The sequence below is a fragment of the Drosophila miranda genome, chromosome 3 (genome assembly GCF_003369915.1).
Source record: "Drosophila miranda strain MSH22 chromosome 3, D.miranda_PacBio2.1, whole genome shotgun sequence".
NCBI lineage: Eukaryota > Metazoa > Arthropoda > Insecta > Diptera > Drosophilidae > Drosophila > Drosophila miranda.
Window position 1 is genome coordinate 24,978,455 of NC_046676.1, and position 21,874 is coordinate 25,000,328.

General features: G+C 46.9%; 1 protein-coding gene and 1 long non-coding RNA gene across 16 annotated transcripts in view; one reads left to right on the forward strand and one right to left on the reverse strand.

The window, feature by feature from the left end:
* LOC108158880 (PDZ and LIM domain protein Zasp) overlaps positions 1-21,874 on the forward strand; it is a 56,997-nt gene that overhangs the window by 12,976 nt on the left and 22,147 nt on the right. For all 14 annotated transcript variants that reach the window (XM_033391766.1, XM_017291641.2, XM_033391767.1 and 11 more), the window contains one exon: positions 1,461-1,587. In XM_033391766.1, the coding sequence (XP_033247657.1) occupies positions 1,477-1,587 (111 nt within the window). In that variant the 5' untranslated portion in view covers positions 1,461-1,476. The remainder of the gene's footprint in view (positions 1-1,460; positions 1,588-21,874) is intronic.
* Positions 8,785-11,076, reverse strand: LOC117188241. Of its 2 annotated transcripts, XR_004472534.1 has the most exons (5): positions 10,764-11,076; positions 10,667-10,705; positions 9,743-9,931; positions 9,526-9,676; positions 8,785-9,444 (listed from the first exon to the last, which is right to left on the reverse strand). It is a non-coding gene; the product is annotated as an uncharacterized LOC117188241 (long non-coding RNA). The 2 variants fall into 2 exon arrangements; XR_004472533.1 differs by having other exon boundaries at positions 8,785-9,676; positions 10,764-11,075.

Here is a 21,874-nt window from a genome sequence, read left to right on the forward strand (position 1 = left end):
GGCCTGAGCCGCCTCGAACCTGAGAGCCTGGACTCCTGGAGTCATGGAGTCCTGCAGTCGGAGCCGTAGCTCTGGCTGTGGCTGTTGGCTGTAGCACTGCTCCATGGAGCCATTACCACCCGCACTTAACGTTAATTAAACTGCTGTGTGTGCTAAAATGTCTCTTTTCCATATGTGGTACGGTACTCCTCTCTCATCCGCATCCGCATCTCGCATGCTCCCATGCTCCCATCCTCCTCCTTCTCCTGCTCACTGACTCTCTCTCCTGCCAGCTGCTGTCGTTTTAATAGCTTAATGTAGTTACTTCCACTTTGAGTGTCTTCCACATGCTCTTCTCTTCCACAAGTGGAGCAAAAGAGAGCCAGCACAAAGAGCAAAAGAGAGGCACACACACACATGCATACAAACATATGTGCATATGTAAAGACAGAGGGAGACAGACAGAGGGAGAGCCAAACGCAGGAACAAATGTGTCTTTGCTAATAAAAAACACAACACTCAGCAAAATTGTTATGCAGCAAACTAAATCAACAGACACCCGTTATACCCTGTGCCATACCCATTCCCCTCCACCCCCCCTGCATACGGCGTACAAATTACAAAGTTATGAGAGACAGAGAGACACAGGGAGGGTCGGGGGAACCCATGTAAGCCACACTTACAACACGACTCTCAGGCTCTCAGCATGTGCCATTTCGGTGGGCGCTTGCTTACAGCACTCACTGTGGCCACCACGCAGGCCAGGCCTCACTGCAGATAGAAGGCTGCTACAGGGGGGAGGGGAGTGTAGAGAGAATCTGTGTGTGCAAAAAAAGGCGATATCTAACAAAGTTTAACTCGTTTTATGTCGAGTGCCCTCTAGTACAAGACCCTGGGGAGAGGACAGCCGAACCTTTAGAGCAGCAGGACATACAGAAGGAACTAGGGGATTCTTGACTGAGTTTAAGATCTAGAAATTGAAGGAAATTCAAACGGAAAGCTATCAGAGAAGACAGAGATTTATTTTAGAATGATTCTCCAAGAGTGGGCCTCTTTGGAATCCATTTACAGGGCATTCCCCAGGTCGACTCTTCCTATGGCGTGGCAGAGCCTTTTGCAGTCAGTGAGCCGAATGTTTGGGCACACTCTCGAGGGAGCTTTTCTGCATACGAACCTGCCACACAGAACGGGGGGAGGCAGGGGGCAGCTGCAGCTGGCACCCAGAGTGTAGCAGGTCCTGGTCTTGGTCCTGGTGTCTACGACTGGTGGCAGGATTAGCCTGGACATGGCTGAATAATGTCTTTATTAGTGGACCTCCACTCCACCAAAAAAAAGGAGCAGCAATCTCGGTCCATACCTCCATTTTAGTATTTTTTCGTGTGTGTGGGTTTCTGATTTCATTAATTAGTCGACGTATGTACGTGATATCCAGTATATTATTATTATTTACGCTCTTTGTTCTCCTCTTCTCTGTCTTACAGTCTGCGCAAATAGAAAATGGCTCAACCACAACTGCTGCAAGTGAAGCTGTCACGTTTCGATGCCCAGCCCTGGGGATTCCGGCTGCAGGGCGGCGTGGACTTTGCCCAGCCCCTCCTCGTGCAGAAGGTAAGCGAATTCCCCCCCAAAAAGACTAGAAAATACATACATATATGTATATGTATATGTATATGTATGTACATATGTTTCGGAGAGTCATGGAAACTAGAAATTGAAGTAGAGCTACTATAGAAGCAATAATGACAATCAATAGGTAAAGGCGGAAACTACGCAGTAGAGCAATCCGTTTTTCTTCCCATTCGTGTTTGCTGAGAGCGAAAGAGAGTCACCGCAGCCGTCGGTGTTGGTGTCTGTGAGGGAGAAGTAGAGGAAGATCAGAATTTCTGTGAGAGAGACCATTACGACAGTCAGTAGTGCAGAAGCTAAAAGAAGCTATTACAGAAAGAGAGAGTTGAACCAGGAGTTGCAGGAGAAAGAAGAAGAGGATTCCTGCTGCCCACCTCCGACACATATATGTATGTATGTACATATGTACTATATATCTAGATACATCGAGATACATATGTACATATATGTACATATGTATATGTATATATTCCTCGATTCCTCGATTGACAAATGGCATTTCGGTGTCGGAAAACGCAAAGCGCGTGAAAATTAAATAAAAATTCGTTTTGGGGGCAGAAAAATATGGAAAAGCGAGCAGAAAAAAGCATATGTATTAGTTGAGCAGTTAATTTATTTATGCGTTTAAGTGCTTCTCTTTTCGTTCAAAAATAAATCCGCGTGTATATGGTAGGTTTTTGGCTCGTTTTTCTCTGTTCGGTTTTTGGATTTTTTCATTTTCCGTGCGATTTTTGCGCACGTTACCCACAACCAATGAGCTTTATTTTTCCCATTTTCCCAACAAATTTCGCGCTCGCCAAACTAATTTGTACACAGATACACAAAGAGAAACACAGATACACATACACACTCGCAGATAGACAGAAAACCAAACCCGAAATTTGTTAAACATTCATAAAAGATTTTTGAACAATTTTACATTTGTGGCGACATGCCACACAAATATCACTGCTAAATCATTTTGACAATTTTATGAGCGAGTGAATATAGAAGTGGGTGATAAAGGGAGAAAAGGAGAGAAAGTTGTAAAATTAAATAGAATTTACATTGATGGAAACATAAATATATTAAAAAGTCTTTTTAAAACTGCACATATTTCATCTAAAAATAAAAAACTTTAAAATAATTATATTATATAATTTATATATGAAATATAATCAATTTATATAAAATATTTTCATATTTAAATTTTAATGTTAATATTTCAGCTCTCTAAATCCAAGTGAAAATATAAAAAATGTAGATCTTTTTCTCTGGGTATAACATACATACAGTCCACTAAATGAATCAATATTATTAATCATCTTTTCAAGATATGTGTTTATTAGAAACCGGGTTTAAAGTGAATTCAGGCATGAAACTTGGCAACGGACTCGGATGAATCATGGATCGAACCATGAACCATAGAGCTCCCCATCGCCGCCCTGACGGAATCCGCAGTTCCATTTCTGACTCAGACTTAATCTGCGACCCCTGCCGATAAGCGTCGCCCCACCGCGTCTTATCAGAAACCAATGCCAGGGGGTGGCAGGGGGGGCATATTCCATATTGTTCCCGTCATAAATAGAATTTCTGCCATCGGAATGTGGTATGCGCAGGAAGGGAGTGAGTTAGGCTTTGTTATTGTGAGTCGAGGGGGTAGGCATTGCTAAAATTATTGATTCAGAGACATATAGAAATGTAGGTAATTGTCCGCACATTCCCCCTCCCACCAACTGTAGGTTGGGTATGTACTTTGCTGCGTTCCAACTGGAACGTGAAACAGAAATAACACACAAATTTCTGTTTTGTGTTCTGTTTTATGTTCTATTTGCTGTTTACTTTGGCATTACAAATGGGTTCCACTGGGCGGCATTTAGGCTAGTAGGCGTAGCACGTGCTAAATGGGCAGTTTTCTATTTTAACAGCTGTTTTCGGTGTCAATGCCGCACTCTCACTCCCACTACCCGCACAAAGATCTGTAAGTACTTAAAAAACCAAATATGTATATGAGCACTCGTACTAAAATGGCTTTGCGTTTAAATTGATTTGTTGCATGTCATTCATCAATTAAAATCAGACACTCCGCGACGCCTGACGCAACGTCCTGTCCTGTCCCAATTAGTGGCATCCACATCCACAGAATCGGCAGCCGTCCGTCCCTGTCAATTAGCCAACGAGAACGAAGGCCAGGCCGCGAACAATGTTGGCCAAAAAGTGCATCAGTCAAGAGAGAGATTTATGCGAAAATCACATAGCATAAAAGCAATGCAATTTGAACAATTTGAAATGGAAATATTTATGGATTACACGGCTCCCCGTCGCCGTCCCAGTCCCACCAATCGTTGGGGATTGTTTGGCTTGTCTGCTCATAAATCGCGCTGCGCCGGGACCCTCCCTGAACTATCCCCTATCCTGGATGACCTGTCAGGGGCAGACTCCACCTCGACTCCTCGTTGCCTGCCATCGTTTTTGGAACACTCCAAGCTCAATTGAATTTAGAATGGCACACTTAAGCCGCATCCTTCGGAAGGAAGGAAGGAATGCCGCTGCTCCTGCGTAAAAACTTTGCTCGTAATGAGCTCCTGCGTTGCCAGGACACCGAGTCCTATGCAGCGGAACTCCACTCTCGACTCAAGTCGATGCTCTAACTGAGCATTGCCATTCGGTGCGAAGCCGGGGGCTGAGGAGCGTGCACCTTGACAACAAATCATCAACTCAGTCATCATCAGCATCCAATCATGTCAACTTCTCTAGCTCTTTAGCAGAAGAAGTCCTTCATCGGGCTCCTCCTTCTCATCGACATCCCATCTGAGGAGCCAGCAAATTGGTGGCTTTAAACGCTGCCACAGCTCATCAAAGATGCGGTACACGATTCCCAGTCGCATCCCTCTCTCATTAAACAACAGAGAAAGAGATAGCAGAAGCAGGAGCAGAGGTTCCCGGGTTTCCGTAGGGCGCACATAAAAATAAGCTACTGAGCTGCTTAAATCCGATTAATTTATGATTTCTCGCTGGGCGGAGTCGCTCCTGAGTCCCCTTCCTATCGAGGACATGAGTGGATCTTCGAACAGCTCTCGAAATGAAGTCCTTTTCCTGTTGCCCTCCGCCTGTCTGTCAGTTCTGTCAGTCCTGTCGTCCTGTGTGTGCTATAATCTTTATGCTCACGGATTTCCAACCCACCCACACAAAGGACACTCCACTCAGAGAGAAAGAGGCTAGAGGGGCGTGGCCAGAAGGCAGAAGCCACGTTTATTTTTCATTATCAAGAGCAGAGTTCGTTTTGGGCCAAAGAGAAAAAACAGCGTCACAAAAAAGGCCAAAGTCAAATAAAAGCGAAAGCCAAAGCTCCATTCTCGGACTCCGTGGATCCCGTGGAACCACATCCGTACAAATAATGGAACAAATAAGTAATACAAAAGCGTAAATTCGGTTTACTACTAATTCTCTGCTCCGTGGCCAAAGAGCACTCGGACGGATGTCCACAGTCCAATAAAAAAAGAGGAATATAGCAACCAGCAGCAGCTGAAGGAGGAGGAAAAGAACAGTCGGATAGCGACAGCGACGGCCGCATCAGTGTCGGCTATTAGCCAACTTAAAGTCTAGACGAGCCGAACGGGAACGGGCAGGTTGATCTCCCGGTGAGTGGGAGGGAGAGGGAGGACAGTGGATAACAAGCTACTGACGGCATCCAAGGCAACCGACGACGGCTATAGGATGGCAGATCCAGCCCACACATACCTACTCGTATGTGTTCCCCCCCCCAATGTCCTGCCTCTTCGTCTACGTTTTGTGTTCATGCAAATCTGTTTTTGGCTGATTTTTGTACCCTTCAACGAGAGGAGGGTAATGAGGATTTATCCCAGATATATGCACCCTGGGATCCTCTTAAAGAAACATTGAAACATAACGAAATGCCTCACGGCAGGAGGATCGATCCATAAACCATAAAAAAGGATTAAAGCCTCGTAAAGGGTATCAAAAGTTCGGGCTTCCAAGGTGAACTTTCCTGAGATTTTTTTGGTTCAGTTCAGTTCAGTTTCGTTTCGGTTTTGTTTCTGCTCGTTTTTCGGGCTTGTTTGTTTGCCTTCTCCCCTTTGCTCCTCCACACCCCTCTGCTGGCCATTAATTATTTGACTCCTGTCTGGGGCTGCCTTTGTGTCTGATGTTTGTCTTTGGCTCCGAACTATGCAGAATTCATAATTCTGCTCGTTGCATACCCTATTCGCGAATGGCCATATCACTGGTGCTCTGTTTTAGAGAATGCTCCTTCCAGCGAGGGTGTTTAGGGTTCCTTTCCTGCCTGCACTGCCGAATTATGCTGGCTCTGAATGTCCCTCGCTTTGATTTGGAATCCTTTTGTAATTGAATACGAGCAGGTCCGACCCAAAAGACACCCTGTTGTTGCGGTTGCCGGGACAGCATTGAATGCCGTTTACCCAGTGCCAGTGCCAGTGGCTTTCAATTGTTGAATGTTGAATGTCGATTGTACTTGCACTTTTCTCCAGTCACAGTCGACCGCAGCAGGCGCCCACATGTCAACATAATGGCACACACAGGCGGCAGGGGACACCTGTGGCACGTGGCGAGGCAGATGTCGGAAGACATCTCGGGCTGCGGTGGCTCACAATTTACTTGGACATTTTATTAATTGCAACACACAGCAGCAGCAACAGAAACAACACATAGATCCAGATACATGAAAATTGCATTTGTGCATTTGGCAGGAAAATGTACATTGTTGTTGAAATTTGTGTTGCGGTTTTTCCATCAAGAGCAGGAGATTCCTTCGATCGAAGGAATGAAACCACAGAATTGCACTGCTTGTTGGATTGGGAGTACTTGGAGTGGGAGCCGCACTCAGTTTCCTTGTCTTTCGGTGGAGCACCAGAGCTCTGCCTCAGTAATTATCGTTCAAGCGTTAATTGATTTAATAAACGGGAATGGGTTATGGCTATGGCTGTGGCTGGGGCTGTGGCTGGGGCTGTGGCTCTCTCGCTGCAGCTTCCTGTGATTCATCTCTGTCACTCCTCCAGTCGTCCACAAAAAGCGTAATTGATAAAAGCCGAGGCACAAACAAACAAACATATGTACATATGTACATATGGGATACGATACGATATACAGGAAACAAGTGCAACAAAAAGGATAACCAGACAGTGATTAAGTGGCCGTCTCTGGCTCTTGGGCTGCATGGAGGATGCGTTGCGTTCCGTCATTCCGTCAGCGCCGTTGCCTTTCCGCATTTGATTGATTATCAATTTTCACCGGTCACATACGCTTTAAGGCTGTCCTGCCTTTGCCCCTGTCCCGGCCCCGTGGATCGAGGACAAACCAATCGAGAACTGGCGACTGGGTTGGGTCTCTTCCTCTCCAGTGACTGGCTGGATCGCATCGCATTGCATAGCATTGCCAATTTAAGAGTGTTGAAATTTATTGAACAATTTTCTGCAACTCCACATAAACGTTGTCTGTGCTTCCACATCCACATCCGCTACCGCACCAGAGACTGCTGTTGGGTGGCGGCGCTTCCGTTTTGTTTCATGCCTCATGCCTCAGAGATGAGCAGGAAGCCTCGTGAGTAGTGGCGCCCCAAAGCTCTGCGGAACTCACACCTCCATTGTGGTCATGGAGTCGGGCTCTCACGTTCGCATCGCTGCCCCCTCAAAAGGCAGGTACATTGCTGGCTCCTGCAAGTACGAGTACGAGAGTACGAGTATCTTCAGTTGCTTTAAGACTGAAGTTCACTTGCACTTCATTGCACAAATATTGCTGCTACTGCTGCTGCTGCTGGTACGAGTATCTCTGGTTCTAAAGCTACAAGCTGTAGCCTCGAGCACGTCTTATTTAGATTTATCCTGCCTGCTACGCTTCAGTTGAGTTGTCGAATTCGTGCCTCGTGTCTCATGCCTCTTCCTCTCTGTGTCTGTTGGATATCTCTTTCGGCCTGGCTGGATGGCTGGCTATATCTTTAATATATTATTGAATATTTTGTGGCCTGGACCGGAAATTGTACTAATGTCTAGCCAGTTTGCAGGCTTGCGGCCTCCTTCCAGCATCCTGCTGCAGCCGCATGCAAAAGTCACATAAATTTGTTCTGCTTTTCCTCTGCTTCTGCTGCTCCTAATCCTTGCGCTCAGCATATTTTTCCCAATTGTTGTTCCCTACTGCACTTACACACAAGAAAAGCATTCGCCTTCGCACTCGCATCCTTGTGCGGAGAGAAATGGCTCCTTCGCTGGCTCCTTAGCAGGATGTGGGAAGTGTGTGTGTATGTGGGTTTGTGTGTGCTATCTGCAGCCGTTTTGTTGTCCTTGCTTTTAAGTTGCATGTCAGCGAGCATAAATCCTTCAGTGGAAAATGCTCGCTCCGCTGCACCCAGAGCCAGAGCCGGAGCTGCACACACGCTCGAGTTACGAGTCCCTTGTCCCGATAGCAAGGAGTAAGCACCGCTCGACTCGACTCGCGTCCAAGCCAAGGAATTATTGGCCGTGCTCAACGCGCTGCATTATGTGCGCCATAAATATTTATAAGTTCTAAGGTTTCGTTCCACAAAAAAAAAAAAACGAAATCCGAAACGTAAACGTTTAAAGTGCTCAATGGTTCGGTGAGGGAATGGGGAAAGGGGGCTTGGAAACTCTTTCGGGCCGTGATAATAGTCAGCTAATGCATGATACCTGCCTCTGCCTCTTCCTTCCTGCTCCACGGACATGATTCATTTGCATTTGGCTACCTGGAAGGCCTTCGACTTTTGTCTCTGTTCTGTTTCTGTTTTCCCAATCCTCGAATTGATATCTCTTGCTGGTCCGCCTCTCTGTCTGAGTCACTGCTCGAGTATGTATGTGGCTTTATCTCCTCTCTCTGGCTGTGGCTCTGGCTCTGAGCTGCTTTCCACGCTCGCTGGAGTCTCTGATTTAATTGTTGCTTAGTGGATTTTCGCAGCATCAAAGCTGGATAACGGCAAGCCAAGCGGAAACGGAAATTGCGCGCACACTTATCTGGCATCCTCCTCGGACTCCTTGCTCCCCTAATTCCCTACTCCCCGGCTTCGGCTCCTGTTGGCTGGTTCTCTGGCTATCGCCACTTCCTGTGCGTGCGTGTGCTAAAAGGATATGACCAGAGCAAATTGCGTGCAGCGGCGTAATCGAAATAAATTATGAGCCAAACTTACATTGTGGTTAGTAGCTTGGAGCCCTGGTTGGAGCCCTCGCTCCAGGCTATATCCGGCGAGGGTTTTTAGTGTCTTACTCGGCAGTAGAGCAACTCTGCCCCTTCCCATTTGGCGCGGGCTTAGACTAGAGAGCGAGAGTGAGAGAAGTTTGTCTGGCAATTAGCTTCAGGTAATCGGATCAGATTTAAAGCCTCCTCTCGATGGCGGGATTTGTCGCTAATGGCTGCATCATTGACAGGACATATGCTTGGTGTATTATCCTGGTTATTATTTTATTCCACGGTTTTTATGGCTCAATCTCCCTCACCGTCCCCCGAGGGCATGCGTATTTGCCATGACGATATGTCATTGATTCCCAGTTAACGCAGACGAGCCAGAGATAGGGCCAGGGCCAGAAGCCGAACGGGAGCCATCCCCATGACAGCCATTACGGGCGACGGCGCTCGATGTCCTTCCACAGACTACAGCCGCTGCTTCTGCTTGATCTGCTCCAGTTTGGTCCTTCTTTTGCTATGTGTGCCTGTGTGTGTGTATCGTCGAACGCCTTTGGGCCATGATATATTATGGCCTGTCGACTTGTCTTGTATATTTTCGTTATTTAGCCGCACAGCGGGGAAATGGGAAATGCCAGAATTTTTATTGTTATGACGCATATCTCGTCTCCATGTCCGTCTCCACAAAACACAGCTCTGAAATGGAGACCTTCTTGATTTTGCTTGTGATTTATTATATCGACTGGGGCCTTCAATCTAAATTGATTGAATATTTACTAAACGTCTCCGGCATGGTCTTCTAAATGGTCCGCAGCTGCGGCCTGTCGCCATCGATCCAGGGACTCACAGTGCTCTCTCGAAACTGTTCTTAAATGGATTCCGGTGGGGGGGCAGGCGACTCGAATGCCGCCTCGAAAGTCTGGCAAGTCTGGGGAAAAAAGTCAATTTTGTTAATCAACACGAACGACTTAATCCAAATTGAATGAACTCGAACCTTGGTGCGCTGCCAAAGCGGATCAGCGACCTACACATCATCACGGGGCGAAAATGCGAGAAATAAAAGCAAGCCGAAATTTACACATTTTTCGCATTTCCGCTCCAGCTCCTGCACGGGCTGCTCCTGATGCTGCTCCTGGTCCTCCACCTGCTCCTCCATCGCCACGTGGTCCTTCCTTCTTTTTGGCTGCGAAACATTTGCCAATAAGTGACTACGGCTGCCAGCAGCTATCCGAGCCCAAACCCAAACTCAAAACCAAACCCACTCCCAAACCGAACCAAATCGGCTCAAGGCTCAGAGCTCTCAGGTGAGAGGCCCAGAGGCCGAAAAAAAGCGAAAATTGAAAAACGCAGCTGCCAGAGCCATTATAAAGCCAAAACCCCAACAAAAAGCAGTACCAGAGAGCAAGTGAATCGGTTTTTGTGAGGAAAGGAAAGGGCGGACAAGTCAATGTCTGTTTGTGTGCTGTGCTGGGCCGGGAGTGGGTGTGGGTGGGGCAGAGCCCATAGCCGGCTCAGCCACGCTTGAGGTGATAATGTAATAAGCACTTTTTATGACCCAACAGGATTTAGACCTAAAATTCCAGCCAACACTCGTCGACGGGGGCATGGTATTGTTCTGTCTGGAAAGTTCGCTAGTTTCGACGACCAACAGGCACATCCGGAATGCCATGGCCATTGCCTACCCCTGTGCCTGCTCCTGCTACTGTCCTGACCGGGATTTAGATTTCTGCCTGCAGTTGTTTCAGCTCAGCCGAACATATTGTTTCCTTTTTTTGTTAGGGCCAGAGCCAGGGCCAGGACTGGGTACTACGTCTGCTAATTGGTAGCATTCCCTATCGTGCGGGACCGCGTGCGATGCATGTAAAAGGGATCAGTGTCGTGTGTGTGCAGGGAAAAACAAAGAAAATGCCACACTCACCGCCTCTGAGTTAATGGGAAGTTTCAGCGTCTCTCCTACCTGAATGGGGAATCAGAAATGCTGTTAAAGTTTCACAAATTTTAGGTGTAAACCTTACCTTTCAGGAGTAGAATCTCCGTCGCTATCTACAAGTTTTTCTTGGATTTGCACAAAACAAAAAACACTCACTGCTTGACAAAGACTTGCAATTGATATTAAACTCATTAAACTTAACTTTCACACCAATTAAACTTAAAATTCTCCAATAATTAGTAAAAACCGCGAGGAACACAACTTTTTGGCGGCAGCCGATCAATACATATCGACACGGTATCGATACTGGGTATGCGATTGGAGGTGCATTCACAATTTGGGCGGGAATATCAAATCATTCAAATCAATCAAATCAAATATCAAACACCAGCACATGGGTCCACTTGCAGCCTAAACAAAAATAAAAGTACAAATTCCAATTGCTCAGCCGGCACCTGCACTTGTTGTAAGATTAATTGCACAGCACTTTTTTAATAAAAGATTCGAAAATTTAACATAAGAAAAAGGGCCCTAAACAAAACAACCTTTCGATCGATAGGCTATCGATACATGGACAGGTTAATTCCATTCACAATAAGCACATGGGGCCCATTCACAATTGGCTGTTTTGTGTAATCAAATCGGTCGTCGTGAATATAGTTTAGCTAGGTTTAGCTAGTTTGCGAAAATGCCCCTCAAATTTAATCAGCTAATGCAGCCGTTTCCACCAGCAAAACAACAAGTTAGCTCTTGGCTAACCATCGATTGACATGTCACGCGAACTATCGATGATTTACCTAATTACTTCTCCCCATTAGCAATTTCGATCATCGTCACTTTTTTTCGTTGTTGAATTTTATTTATTTTCGCGAATATTTTCTGCAGCTGCCAGCTGCATGTCTCCATTAAGTGGGCCCCATATGGCCGAGTGTTTTCCTCCATTTAAGACTCTTAAATGATTAACGTCGCGACGCAGTCGCATCAAACGTAAAAAATGCCCAGCGCTGTCATTAATATAGAAATGAAATTACCTGCATCCCTGCCAGTCGGCATTAAAAGTGGGACAAAAAAAGGGAAAAGGACGCCCACAATGTTGTTGCCTTGAGTGCGCGCATCATCAAATTGAAAAATGTCGACGATAGAGGAAAATGGGAAATCAGAGAGCAGTCGGCGGCAGTCGGCAGCAGGGAGGCGGAGAACAATGTGAAAGACAGGCGATTGAAATGGAAGGAAAACAGGTAAAAGGTAAGCTGCCACGCCCTGGAGCGTGCTCTCCTTGTTGTTGCCGTTGTGCTACGGTTCTCTCCGATTCTCCAACTATACAGCTCTGCTGTGGACGCGGCCCAGTTGCATTGACAATCGACAAATGAGGAAAGATAATGCACAGCATTAATCTTGCTACCAGCAATTTGTCAGTGTTCCTCCAGGTCTCTGTGCCTGTCTGCCCTATCTCACTCTCTGTCTCCCTGTTCGTCTCATTGCGTTCTCCAGTTCCACATGCCAAATGCAGCTCAAATATTGTGTGGCCCTGGACCGGGTTTCGGTTCGGGTCCGGGCTCACTTGAGTTTGCCCGAGTTTGTCCCTGTTCTGTCCGCTTCTAAACGATGCTTTCATCAATTAATTTACAATTTGCCAGACATCCGTATCCGCATACGGAGTGGAGTCGGAGTAGCAATCGCATTGCAGTGCAGTGCAGTCTCCAGCTACCATCGATGTGCCGTGCCGTGCCGGACTGTTGCGGTCAGCGTGGGGGCTTGGCATACTTTTTTCTATTCCCCTGTTGGCCCAGTAATGGCCATGTCCTTGTTCTGCATCCCTCCGCCCCGCCTGATGAAGAGCAGCCGTAAATTGCATTGGTTTCCAACTTGTTGAAAGGCACAGAGCACAGGGAAAATGCAAAAAGGGAGAAAGGAAGAGAGAGAGAGAGAGAGAGAGAGGTCAAGCGAGGGGCGACTTAAATGCTTTTCAATGTTTTTCCATGTGCTGGCTGTCCCGTTAGGGACTCACTTAAATTTGCTGTGAGTTAGAGCGAGAGGACCGAGTCGGAGAGCGAGACCCAGTGGAGTGCCGTACCCCGTTTAATGCTCACAATTTAGCTTTTAATTAGATCGGCAAATTTGTTTTCAAACCATTTTGTTCGCTCGTGCGGCCAGAGCATACAAATTTCCAACAGGGGACATGCTTGCTCTCCTGTGACTCCTCTCCCTCGCCCCCTATCGCTGTGCTTCTTTTACTGTCCCTGCACGTTTGGCCATGGAATTAGAGTGCTTACGGTTTTTCATTTTAATTGTTTTTGTGCGGCGAAGGCGAAGTGTTTGTCCGTCTCTCTGTCTCTCTCACTCTGCTTAAAGAGTATTCAACGGATGGTAAGGCATTGCGAAAGAGAGTCCTAAGGCAGGGTGTCTGTAAAGTAGGACTGCCTTACCTTCTACCTAATTTACCTTGTGCCTCTTGGTCTGTCCTTTTTCCACACCCCGCACTCTTTCCTATTGCTTCTTCGCCGTGTCACTGATTTATTTATTTCTATTTGCCGTTATTTTTTCGCTCTTCTTTTTTGCTTTTATTTTCACGAGCGCGCAATTGCGGTCGTTCTGCTGCCGTCCCTCCCCCCCCTCTGCAGCTGCCGCAGAATCTCCTGCTCTGCCCCCTCCCCCCCCCCCCCCCCCCCCCCCCTCATCTGATGCATTGCTGTCTGCGTGCCATGCTCTAGTTTTCTATTTTTGCCTTCCCCCCAGACGTAACGGCAACCTTAATCACGTAATGATTTTGAGCGAGTGAGTGAGTGAAAGGCGCGGGTGTCCGAATTGTGTGCTTTTCTTCTTCCCCAACCTCTTCTGGCATTCATTCTCCCCCGCCACGCCGCTTCAGCTGTTTGTTCATTCATTTCAGATTTGTTTTTGCTGCTCTCTCCGGCATCCGCCATGCCATTCTGTGTTTCGCAATTGGCACAAATCCCGGCATTCTCTCAACGGCACAGCTAATGGCTGAACGCTGAATGCTCTGTGGCGCTAATTGAAATTAAATTTCTTAAAGTTAAATATTTAATTGAGAGCTGCCAAGACGAGCGAGCAGCGAAAGTAGAGACAGAGGCGCAGAGTGCTTGGAGAGTAGAAAGCGCCGAGTGGGAGAGAGAGGTACTGATGTCTTAAAGCAGTTTGATGAGAGCATTTAATATGAGCGCGAGCTTTAATTGGAAGCACCTTCTCTCCACTCGAGAGCCATCCATAGATTCTTTGAGTGATTTCCTTTTGCATACAAGATCAATCGTCATTTCGGTGATTATTTGACTCTGTTTTCTACTCGTTTAAGGTTTCCCCTCTCCCGTGTCGCCAATCGCTGGTCGAAGCAGGTCCTTGTGGATCATTCGTCATTTCGGTGTCTCTCATGTCCGAGTCCCTGGTGGCGCTCCTCGCTGCGGCTTGTTGCATCCCCATGGATGTGGCTGCCACAGAAGAAAATCAAAGGCAGCCGCTCCTGATGTTGCTGATGCGGCATGCTTAGAATTCTCAACACGAGCGACAGCGAAAGCTTTGCCAAATCCTAATTGCATTTGTCTGATTGGAGTACAGGCAGTGGCCGTGTGGCACTCTGGCAGAGTTGCAGCTGCAGCGGCTTCTCTGGTATCTGCAGTCATTGGAGGCCTATCCACACAGGAGGCTGACTGTAGATTGAGCGTGGATCTGGTGCTGATGTGGAATCTGAATCTGTTGCTGATGATGATGCTGATTCATTAAATTGGTTCCACTCTGCCGCTCTGCCACCCTGCCCCTTCTTGGGGTCTTATGACAGGGAACATGTAAATGCCATTTACTGTTCCCATTTCGATTTCTGTGTCGTGTCTGTTCTGTTCTGTTCTTGCCTCTGCCTCGCCATTGTCTTGTCATCCCCATTGTTAGTGGCTGAAGCGAGGGGCCGGGCCAGGCAGGGCAGTCTTTTGGCTCAATTGAAATTCCATTTAATGTAATTTGAGTGCCATCATTCATGCCTCAGATAACAGTGGCAGACACATCAGAGGGAGACCAGAGACAAGAGACAAGGATATGGAAGAGTGATTTTTGGTTAGTCCGAGATTACGCTTTACACGATTTCAGGGCTGTCAGAATTACGTTTGGCCTCTGATTGATAGATGGATCGTCTTCCACGAACATCTTTCTCTGTTTATCTCCCCGCCCTCTCTCTCTATCACTTTCAATAAACCCATGAGGCACATGTGCAACAAAGTGAAACATCAAACAAAAGCGTTGCACAATCGGAGCCTCAGACACAGGGAGTTTATTTAAAGGTTTGACCCAAAAGAAGACGCAGGCCAGCACGAGACTGGACCCCGATGCTGCAGCAGCATTTCGACACGTTTGTAAACAATGCCCCGAAACGGACAGTGGGAATGGGAAAACGTCGGGGAAAACAGGAAAAACACGCACAGTACTCCTACTCGTACTCGTATGTTGCAATATACAGCAGTGCACAGCAGGCGGTAGTTGGGAAAGTTTCACAATTTCGCTTGCCACACACAGCACACAGATCTTGGGGATTCCCCTGCAACCGATTTTTGGCTTCATTAGAAATTTCCTCGTGGCGTGGAAATATAATTTATGCATGTGCCTGTGGCAGTGGCAGTGGCACTGCCACAATACACAAAGGGTTCCTGGGTTCTGGGTTCAAGGCAACCGCAGGAACAAGGACAACATTGACGCTGACGACACTAATTAAAAATGTTGGCCAACCCTTCGAATGCCTCATGCGGCGACTGACAACAGCAGAAGCAGAAGAGGAGCCGGCACTGCCAGAACCAAACCCAAAGTCCGTGTGGCGGCTGAAATTGAATGCCGGCTAAGCTCCCAGCTCCACAAAATCCGCTAAACTCCCCCAACAACTCGTCACAAAAACAAACACGGTCGGACGCAAGGTATATGCAGTGGAAGGTGTGCCCAAAGCCGGAGAGATATAGAGAGAGAAGGAAATCTCCATTACCCTCTCTTTCATGGAGCCTGCAGCTACCCAAGGCAGGGACACCTTTCGACCTTGCGACCCGCGACTTGTCTGCCACCCATTGATGATGTTGTTAATGGAAAAAATCTCAACACCCTTTTCGCACAAACACACACACACACACACAGATACCAAGAGAGAGAGAAAGAGAGAGGGTGGCAGAGAGAGAGAGAGAGAGAGAGAGATAGAGTCAAACAATGGCGCGTAATTTTACAAAATTTACATTCCTTAATTAATCTTGTTTGCGCTGCGGCAGTTGCTGCCAGTTGTCCGCACGCTCCCCTGTGGCATCACCCCCGCAACCCCTTTACCCTTCAGTGTGTGTGTGTTTTGGGGGTTTTTGGCTGCGCAACTCTTGGGAGGAGCCTCAGGGGGCAACTAACACCAGGATCCCCGCTAATGACATTCAAGGCAGCAGCAAGATGTCAGCCAGATGGAGGGATACTCTGCTTTTCTGTCTTATTAACCCAAATATATATGTACGGGGATATGTGGTGAGGAGAGATAGCCATCCTAAAGAAAACTTCTTCCTGGCAATTCATGGGAATCGGATTCAGGTTTAGCTTTCTGGAGCCGGATGGCAGTGGGAGTGGCTGTGGAAGTCTCGCTTTAATCAACAATTTGCGCGTGCACGGAGGAACAGGGACATGCTCTCCAGACCCGGGACATGTGACATTTATTGAAATTCTAGTTTCAGGAGAACAAGGAGCCGAAGGAGATGGTCCTTGCGATGCGTGAAGTGGAGAGGAGCAGCTGAGAGCAACCTGAGAGCAATTTAAACTCAATTTCGAGTCTGAGACTGAGTCTGAGACAGCCGTAAATTGCTCCGGCAAGATGAGCCGAAGAATGAGCTTCACTCCTCGTGTGTGTGTGTGTGTGTGTGTGGTGGTACTTTGTGTATGAATAAATTGGATTCAAGTCTTTCAAAAATTGAATTGGAATTACGCTAAACGTATCCACCATATGCTATGGTTTCCTATGCTGCCATATGCAGCAGCTATAGCCGTTCACATTATAAATAGTTCCCATGGAAAATCCGTCAGATACTTTCACTTGCACCCCACTCCACGCCACTGCGCTGGCAATTGGCAAATCTGTGACGACTGGCCAACCCCAAGCGCCTCAAGGCGAACGAGACTTGGGATGGGGGCGGAGAGGTTGCTGCTGCTGTCCAGGAAGTGCGGCACTCGAAAGATACAAAGATACATGAGGTACCGTCTTGAGAAAAATGATCAGCAGCCCACGCAGTGGATTAGACAGAAGCCTACTCTAGGCGATGTGGATCCGCCTCCTGGTCCGATGATGCTCCAAATATGGATTCGCCTCTCTCTCTCCCGCTATCTTTCTCTTTCTCTCTGTTTTTCTCTTTGAAAGGCTTTGTGGCTGTACCATTGCATTGCCTGGTTATAAATATGCAACATTTATATAAATGGTCACGTTTATTGCCGACTCTCTCTCTCTCTGTCTGTCTGTCTGTCTGTCTGCATCTGTCATTCTAGCAATTCAAAAAAGAGAAATGGATTTACAGAACACCGAAGAATGTGTACACTTATCAGCAGAGCTGACTAAAAAGTTTCATTCCATTCTGTTTTTGCTTTTTGTTTGTTTTGGTTTTGTCTCCTCTTTGAGTCTCTTTTTCGCGGAGTGTCGTGAGCTTCATTCGTGTGCTTATGTTCGTGAAAAAAGCTCTCCAAAGAGATCGACTCCGTTTGTCTTTCTCTCTCACACACAACATCGCACAACAACAACAACAACAAAGACGCTTTGCAGGGGCTTTTTTGTGTGTTTCAGTGAGAAGATCTGCCTTGAAACGGATAGGGAATCTTCCTTTCGGGAAATTCCTTCATTTCCCCAAAAACACTGCTACCCTCTGACAGGAGAGGGTATCTGCACAGCAGCTATCAGCTTGGTGGGGTCCTGTTCCTGCTGTTGGTACGCTCTTTTGTTGCACGTTGATTGCAATCATAATTTATAAATGTTGCCGACAGTTTGGCGGGTGCCTCGATGTTGCAGTTGCAATTGGCTGCTGCTTCTGCTGCTGTTGCTGGCTCCCATATTTCTCCATCAATAAATAAATATCATTTGTCTGTCTCCCCGACTCTTGACTCTCTTTTGGTCATCTCTGGACCTGAAAACGATTCTGTTGTCGCGGTTGGATCGTCATGGACGATAATGATGGTTTTTTTGTTTGGGGAGGAGCAACCATAGCTGCAGCAGCAGCCGCAGTCAAAGCCAAAGCCAAATCCGAAGCCATTAGCAAGTGATTTGGTGACTTTTCCAATCCAATTGAATGTTGCACAAGCGAAAGAGAGAGAGAGAGAGCGAGCAGAGATTCAAGAGCTTTAATGTGTTTGAAGTTGCTGCCCCCGTAAAACGACAAACCAAACGGATAAAACAGCACTTTAAAACAAAAGTGCGAGAAGCAGGATGCAATTGTTTCTGTGGGGTCCACAGAGTTTTTTTCATTCATTCATTCATTCTCTGGGGAAAGCGCCTCTATGCTGTTCTAGCTGTTGGGAAACTCCTCTAGATCCCTGTCCTCCTCCTCCTCCCTGTCATCCTCCTCCTCCTTCTCCTTCTCCTCCTCCCTGTTCCTGTTTCTCTTCCCGTTTCGCGCTGGTCAAGTGTTGTTGTAGGGGGGTGGGACCTGCGCCATTTGTTTGTGTGCCAGAAAGCCTCATCAGCAGCAGCAACAACGGCCTGTGCTGTAGGTTGGAGTCGGGTTTTCTAGTGATTTACGGCGGGGCTTCTAGGTTCCAGACGTATGAGTGATGCTCTCTGTCCATGCATATTCATACACATTGAGATTCATTGTATCTGCGCTGCATTTCCGCAGTATTTTGTATTTTATCTGGCTTTCTGCTTGTTTCGTTCTACTTACGACACTTTTCCGACTTTTCCCGCAGTTTCTGTTTTCACTTTTTTATGGCACTCTACACTCTCCTCTCCAGCGTCTACACTTCGCACTGAGGCGGCACTGAGGCTTTAGGCAGATTTATTTTCAATTAAACAAGCTCATAACTTGGCCAGCAACTTGGCCAGAGCAGAACGAACTCCTTGTGGCTGTCTGTCTTCCTGTCGCCCTGCGTCGAGTGTCCTGTGTCCTCTATCCTCTGCCTTCTTGTTTGGGTTTAATTTACGCCACAAATTCAATTTATTTGCCATACACCTAATCCACAAAAGCAAACTTGATTTATCAACATAAATATTTTGCATAAAGTTGGGAGATGTGTGCCAGGATGCAGCATGCAGTAGAGAATGCATTTCCTTGAGTTTTTGCGTCCCATTGTTGTGTGTGTATTTTCTTCGTCTCTCCCTTTTTCGAATGAAACTCAATTTTAATGCACTTGAATGGATTTGAGCAGAGCTTAGTTGACTTGATTATGAGTCTTTGGCTCTGGCCCTCAGACTGTCAAACTCTAGTTTTGGCTCCGGTTTCGGGTTTCGGTTTTTGGGTTGATGGTCGAAAATTTAATTTGCTTTATGGATTTCGAAACCATTTTTCCTTTCTCATTTCAAGCTTCTTCAACTTTTGCCTGGCAAATCAAACACTTCAGAGAGAACGAGCGATTCTTCAGAGTTTTGTCAAGCTGCCAGCAGCACCACGAAAGCCACTTGGCCACTAGCACACAACCAGACAGACAGATACAGATACCACATCCAAATATCTGACATACATACATACATTCGCACATACATATATACATGGAAGCAGTATTTGTCATAACGCATATAATTTCAAGAGTTTTCCTTCCTCTTCGAGGCAGGGCAAAATGCTAAAAACATGCTACTGATGATGATAATGCAAATGAAATTATTTTTACAACATTTACTCCTTCAACATGGCATCCTCTGACTCTGCCACACTGCCACACACGCACCCAATGGAGGAAATAGCTCTGCTCCGGCCAGTTGCCATATAAATCATCATTTGCCTGATGCTCCTACGCCTCATAGTCTCTCGTTCTGGTTGCTGGCTCACACATGTAATGTTCTCGGACGCCGCATTAATGTCCTTTTTTGTATAGTGGGATCCCAAAAGGAGACGAGCAGCGATAGAGGATAGACCTTAGATGTACCCTAATGCAGGCTTTTGTGAGAAGCGCATAGAAAGGACTCTAAAAGCTCTATACCATCAAAAGCTTCCTTGAGAGAGAGAGAGATATAGAGAGAGGCTCTGCAAAGAAATGAACAAAGAGGAGCATTCAAGTGTTGCAAAACGCAGATTGTTATAATCTCCCACGTTCCTTCATAGCTGATGTACCCCATTCAGGGTTAGGAGGCCCCCGCAAGTCATAGAAAACAACGCTCGGAATAGCTGCCCCGTTGTGGGACGCAGTGGAACTGCTGGCAAAACTAATAATGCGGCCGAGGTGGGGCCAGAGCTTTATGGTAATACCATTCCAACTACCCCTCATATCCTCCTGCCCTCTTCCCGCATACGAGTCATTCGTGAAAGCAAAAACAAATTGTCGGCCAGCCGCAAATGCTATAAAGCTGACAAATGTCGAGCAACCTACCAGATACGTTATACGACAGATACGAGCTCGCGAGGGGTGAGCAGGGGGAAACAAACATGGATCACAGGTCCTCATAAAACTGTCCAAATGTCAATATTCCAGTGACAATCCCCCCAACGGATGCCCCCATCAACACCTTCGATACAAAAAGAAAAAGTATTTTGCAGGCCACGTTCGCTTTGCTTTTGATTTGTATTCTGATTTCGAGTGGAGGGGAAGGGAAGCGGGACAGTTGGTTGTCTGGGAAACACCTTGGCCAAGCAATTTCAATTTTCCCAACCGCCAACAGCCCATCCCCACTGCCCTCTGTCTCCCTCGCAGCCAGCAAGAAAATGAACATGTCAACAGCACACGTCGGATATGGACTTGGATTTGGCATTGGAGTGAGTCCGGGATTGGGTTTTGGGTTCGGGTTTGGCTTCTGCTTTTGCTTTGCTTAACCTGTCGGCGGTTCTCATCGTGGATTCGGCTTTGGACTCGCCTTCGATGCGGTTCGAAAGTTCGTGGGCTTCGGCGGAATCGACATTTTTGGCAACTTTGTAAATATTACAAAATTTAGGTGTCTCTCGCTTTGGTGAGTGCGCCAATGAAATATTTATGCCCACACACACACGCATACACAACACTGCACATACATACGTCTCTGCCAAGTGAGAGTGTGTGTGAGTTTGTTTTTGTTTTTGCACGAACGTCGCCCCGTTTTGTGTAAATATAAACCGACCACAGAGAGATCCCAGAGAGAGGGGGAGAAAGAGAGAGAAAGAGCGGGAGAGCGATCCAATGAGTCCCAAGGTACATTCAATAGGGTAAGGCAGAGCCCCTGGAACGGGAAAAATAGGTCGCTCTGCCCTGTGCTTTGTGGAATGTACCCTGGACTGGAGTCGAGTCGAGATGGGACCTGGACCTGCACCGACAGACAGACGGTCTGACTGACTGAGCCTGCCAGTTGTCTGATAAACAGACAATTTGCCAAAGTGGATACGTGCATGGCGCGTATAATTTTGGGCACACCTGAGCCCCCTCTGACCGAGGAGTGGAGGAGCAACAGGAGGAGCCGCAGCAGCAGCAACAGCGTTCTGTCGGTGTGTGTCTGTCCCTGCAGCTCCTCTGTGGCTGTATTTTGTGGTTGTAGACTTTAGCTTCATGAGTGTATCTATGTGTGGAGTCCACACAAACACACACACACATACACGTCTGTGTATCTATGTGCTTAGTTGGTTAGTTGGGCTGATGAAGCGACATTGACAGGCGCCTGACAGAGGGGCCCAGACTGGAAGTTTAAGCCGCTTTAAAGGCGCCGGGGAAAGGGAAGAAAAATATGGTATTTTCCAACAAAGTTTTCCTTCACTAAATGGAGCTACCTTTTGGGTTTAGTCATTGCCTAAGTGTTAAGAAATTCAATTAGCCTTCATTCCAAGAGATTTTTGTATGCGTCAGTGCCGCCCACACGGCGGCCCCACGCAGGAGAATCGCGCAACGTAACTTTTACGATTTTAATCGTGTGAAATTTATGGCATTTTTCCCGCACAATTTCCCCACAGACCTACAGAGTATATATAGAAATAAATAAATGATGAAAACAAACCCCTGGAAAAAAGAATACCAAACGCACACAAAAGCATCGCCTATAAACTAAAATTTTGCCGCACTAGTTGCCATAGAGATACACGGCTATAGCTGGCAGAT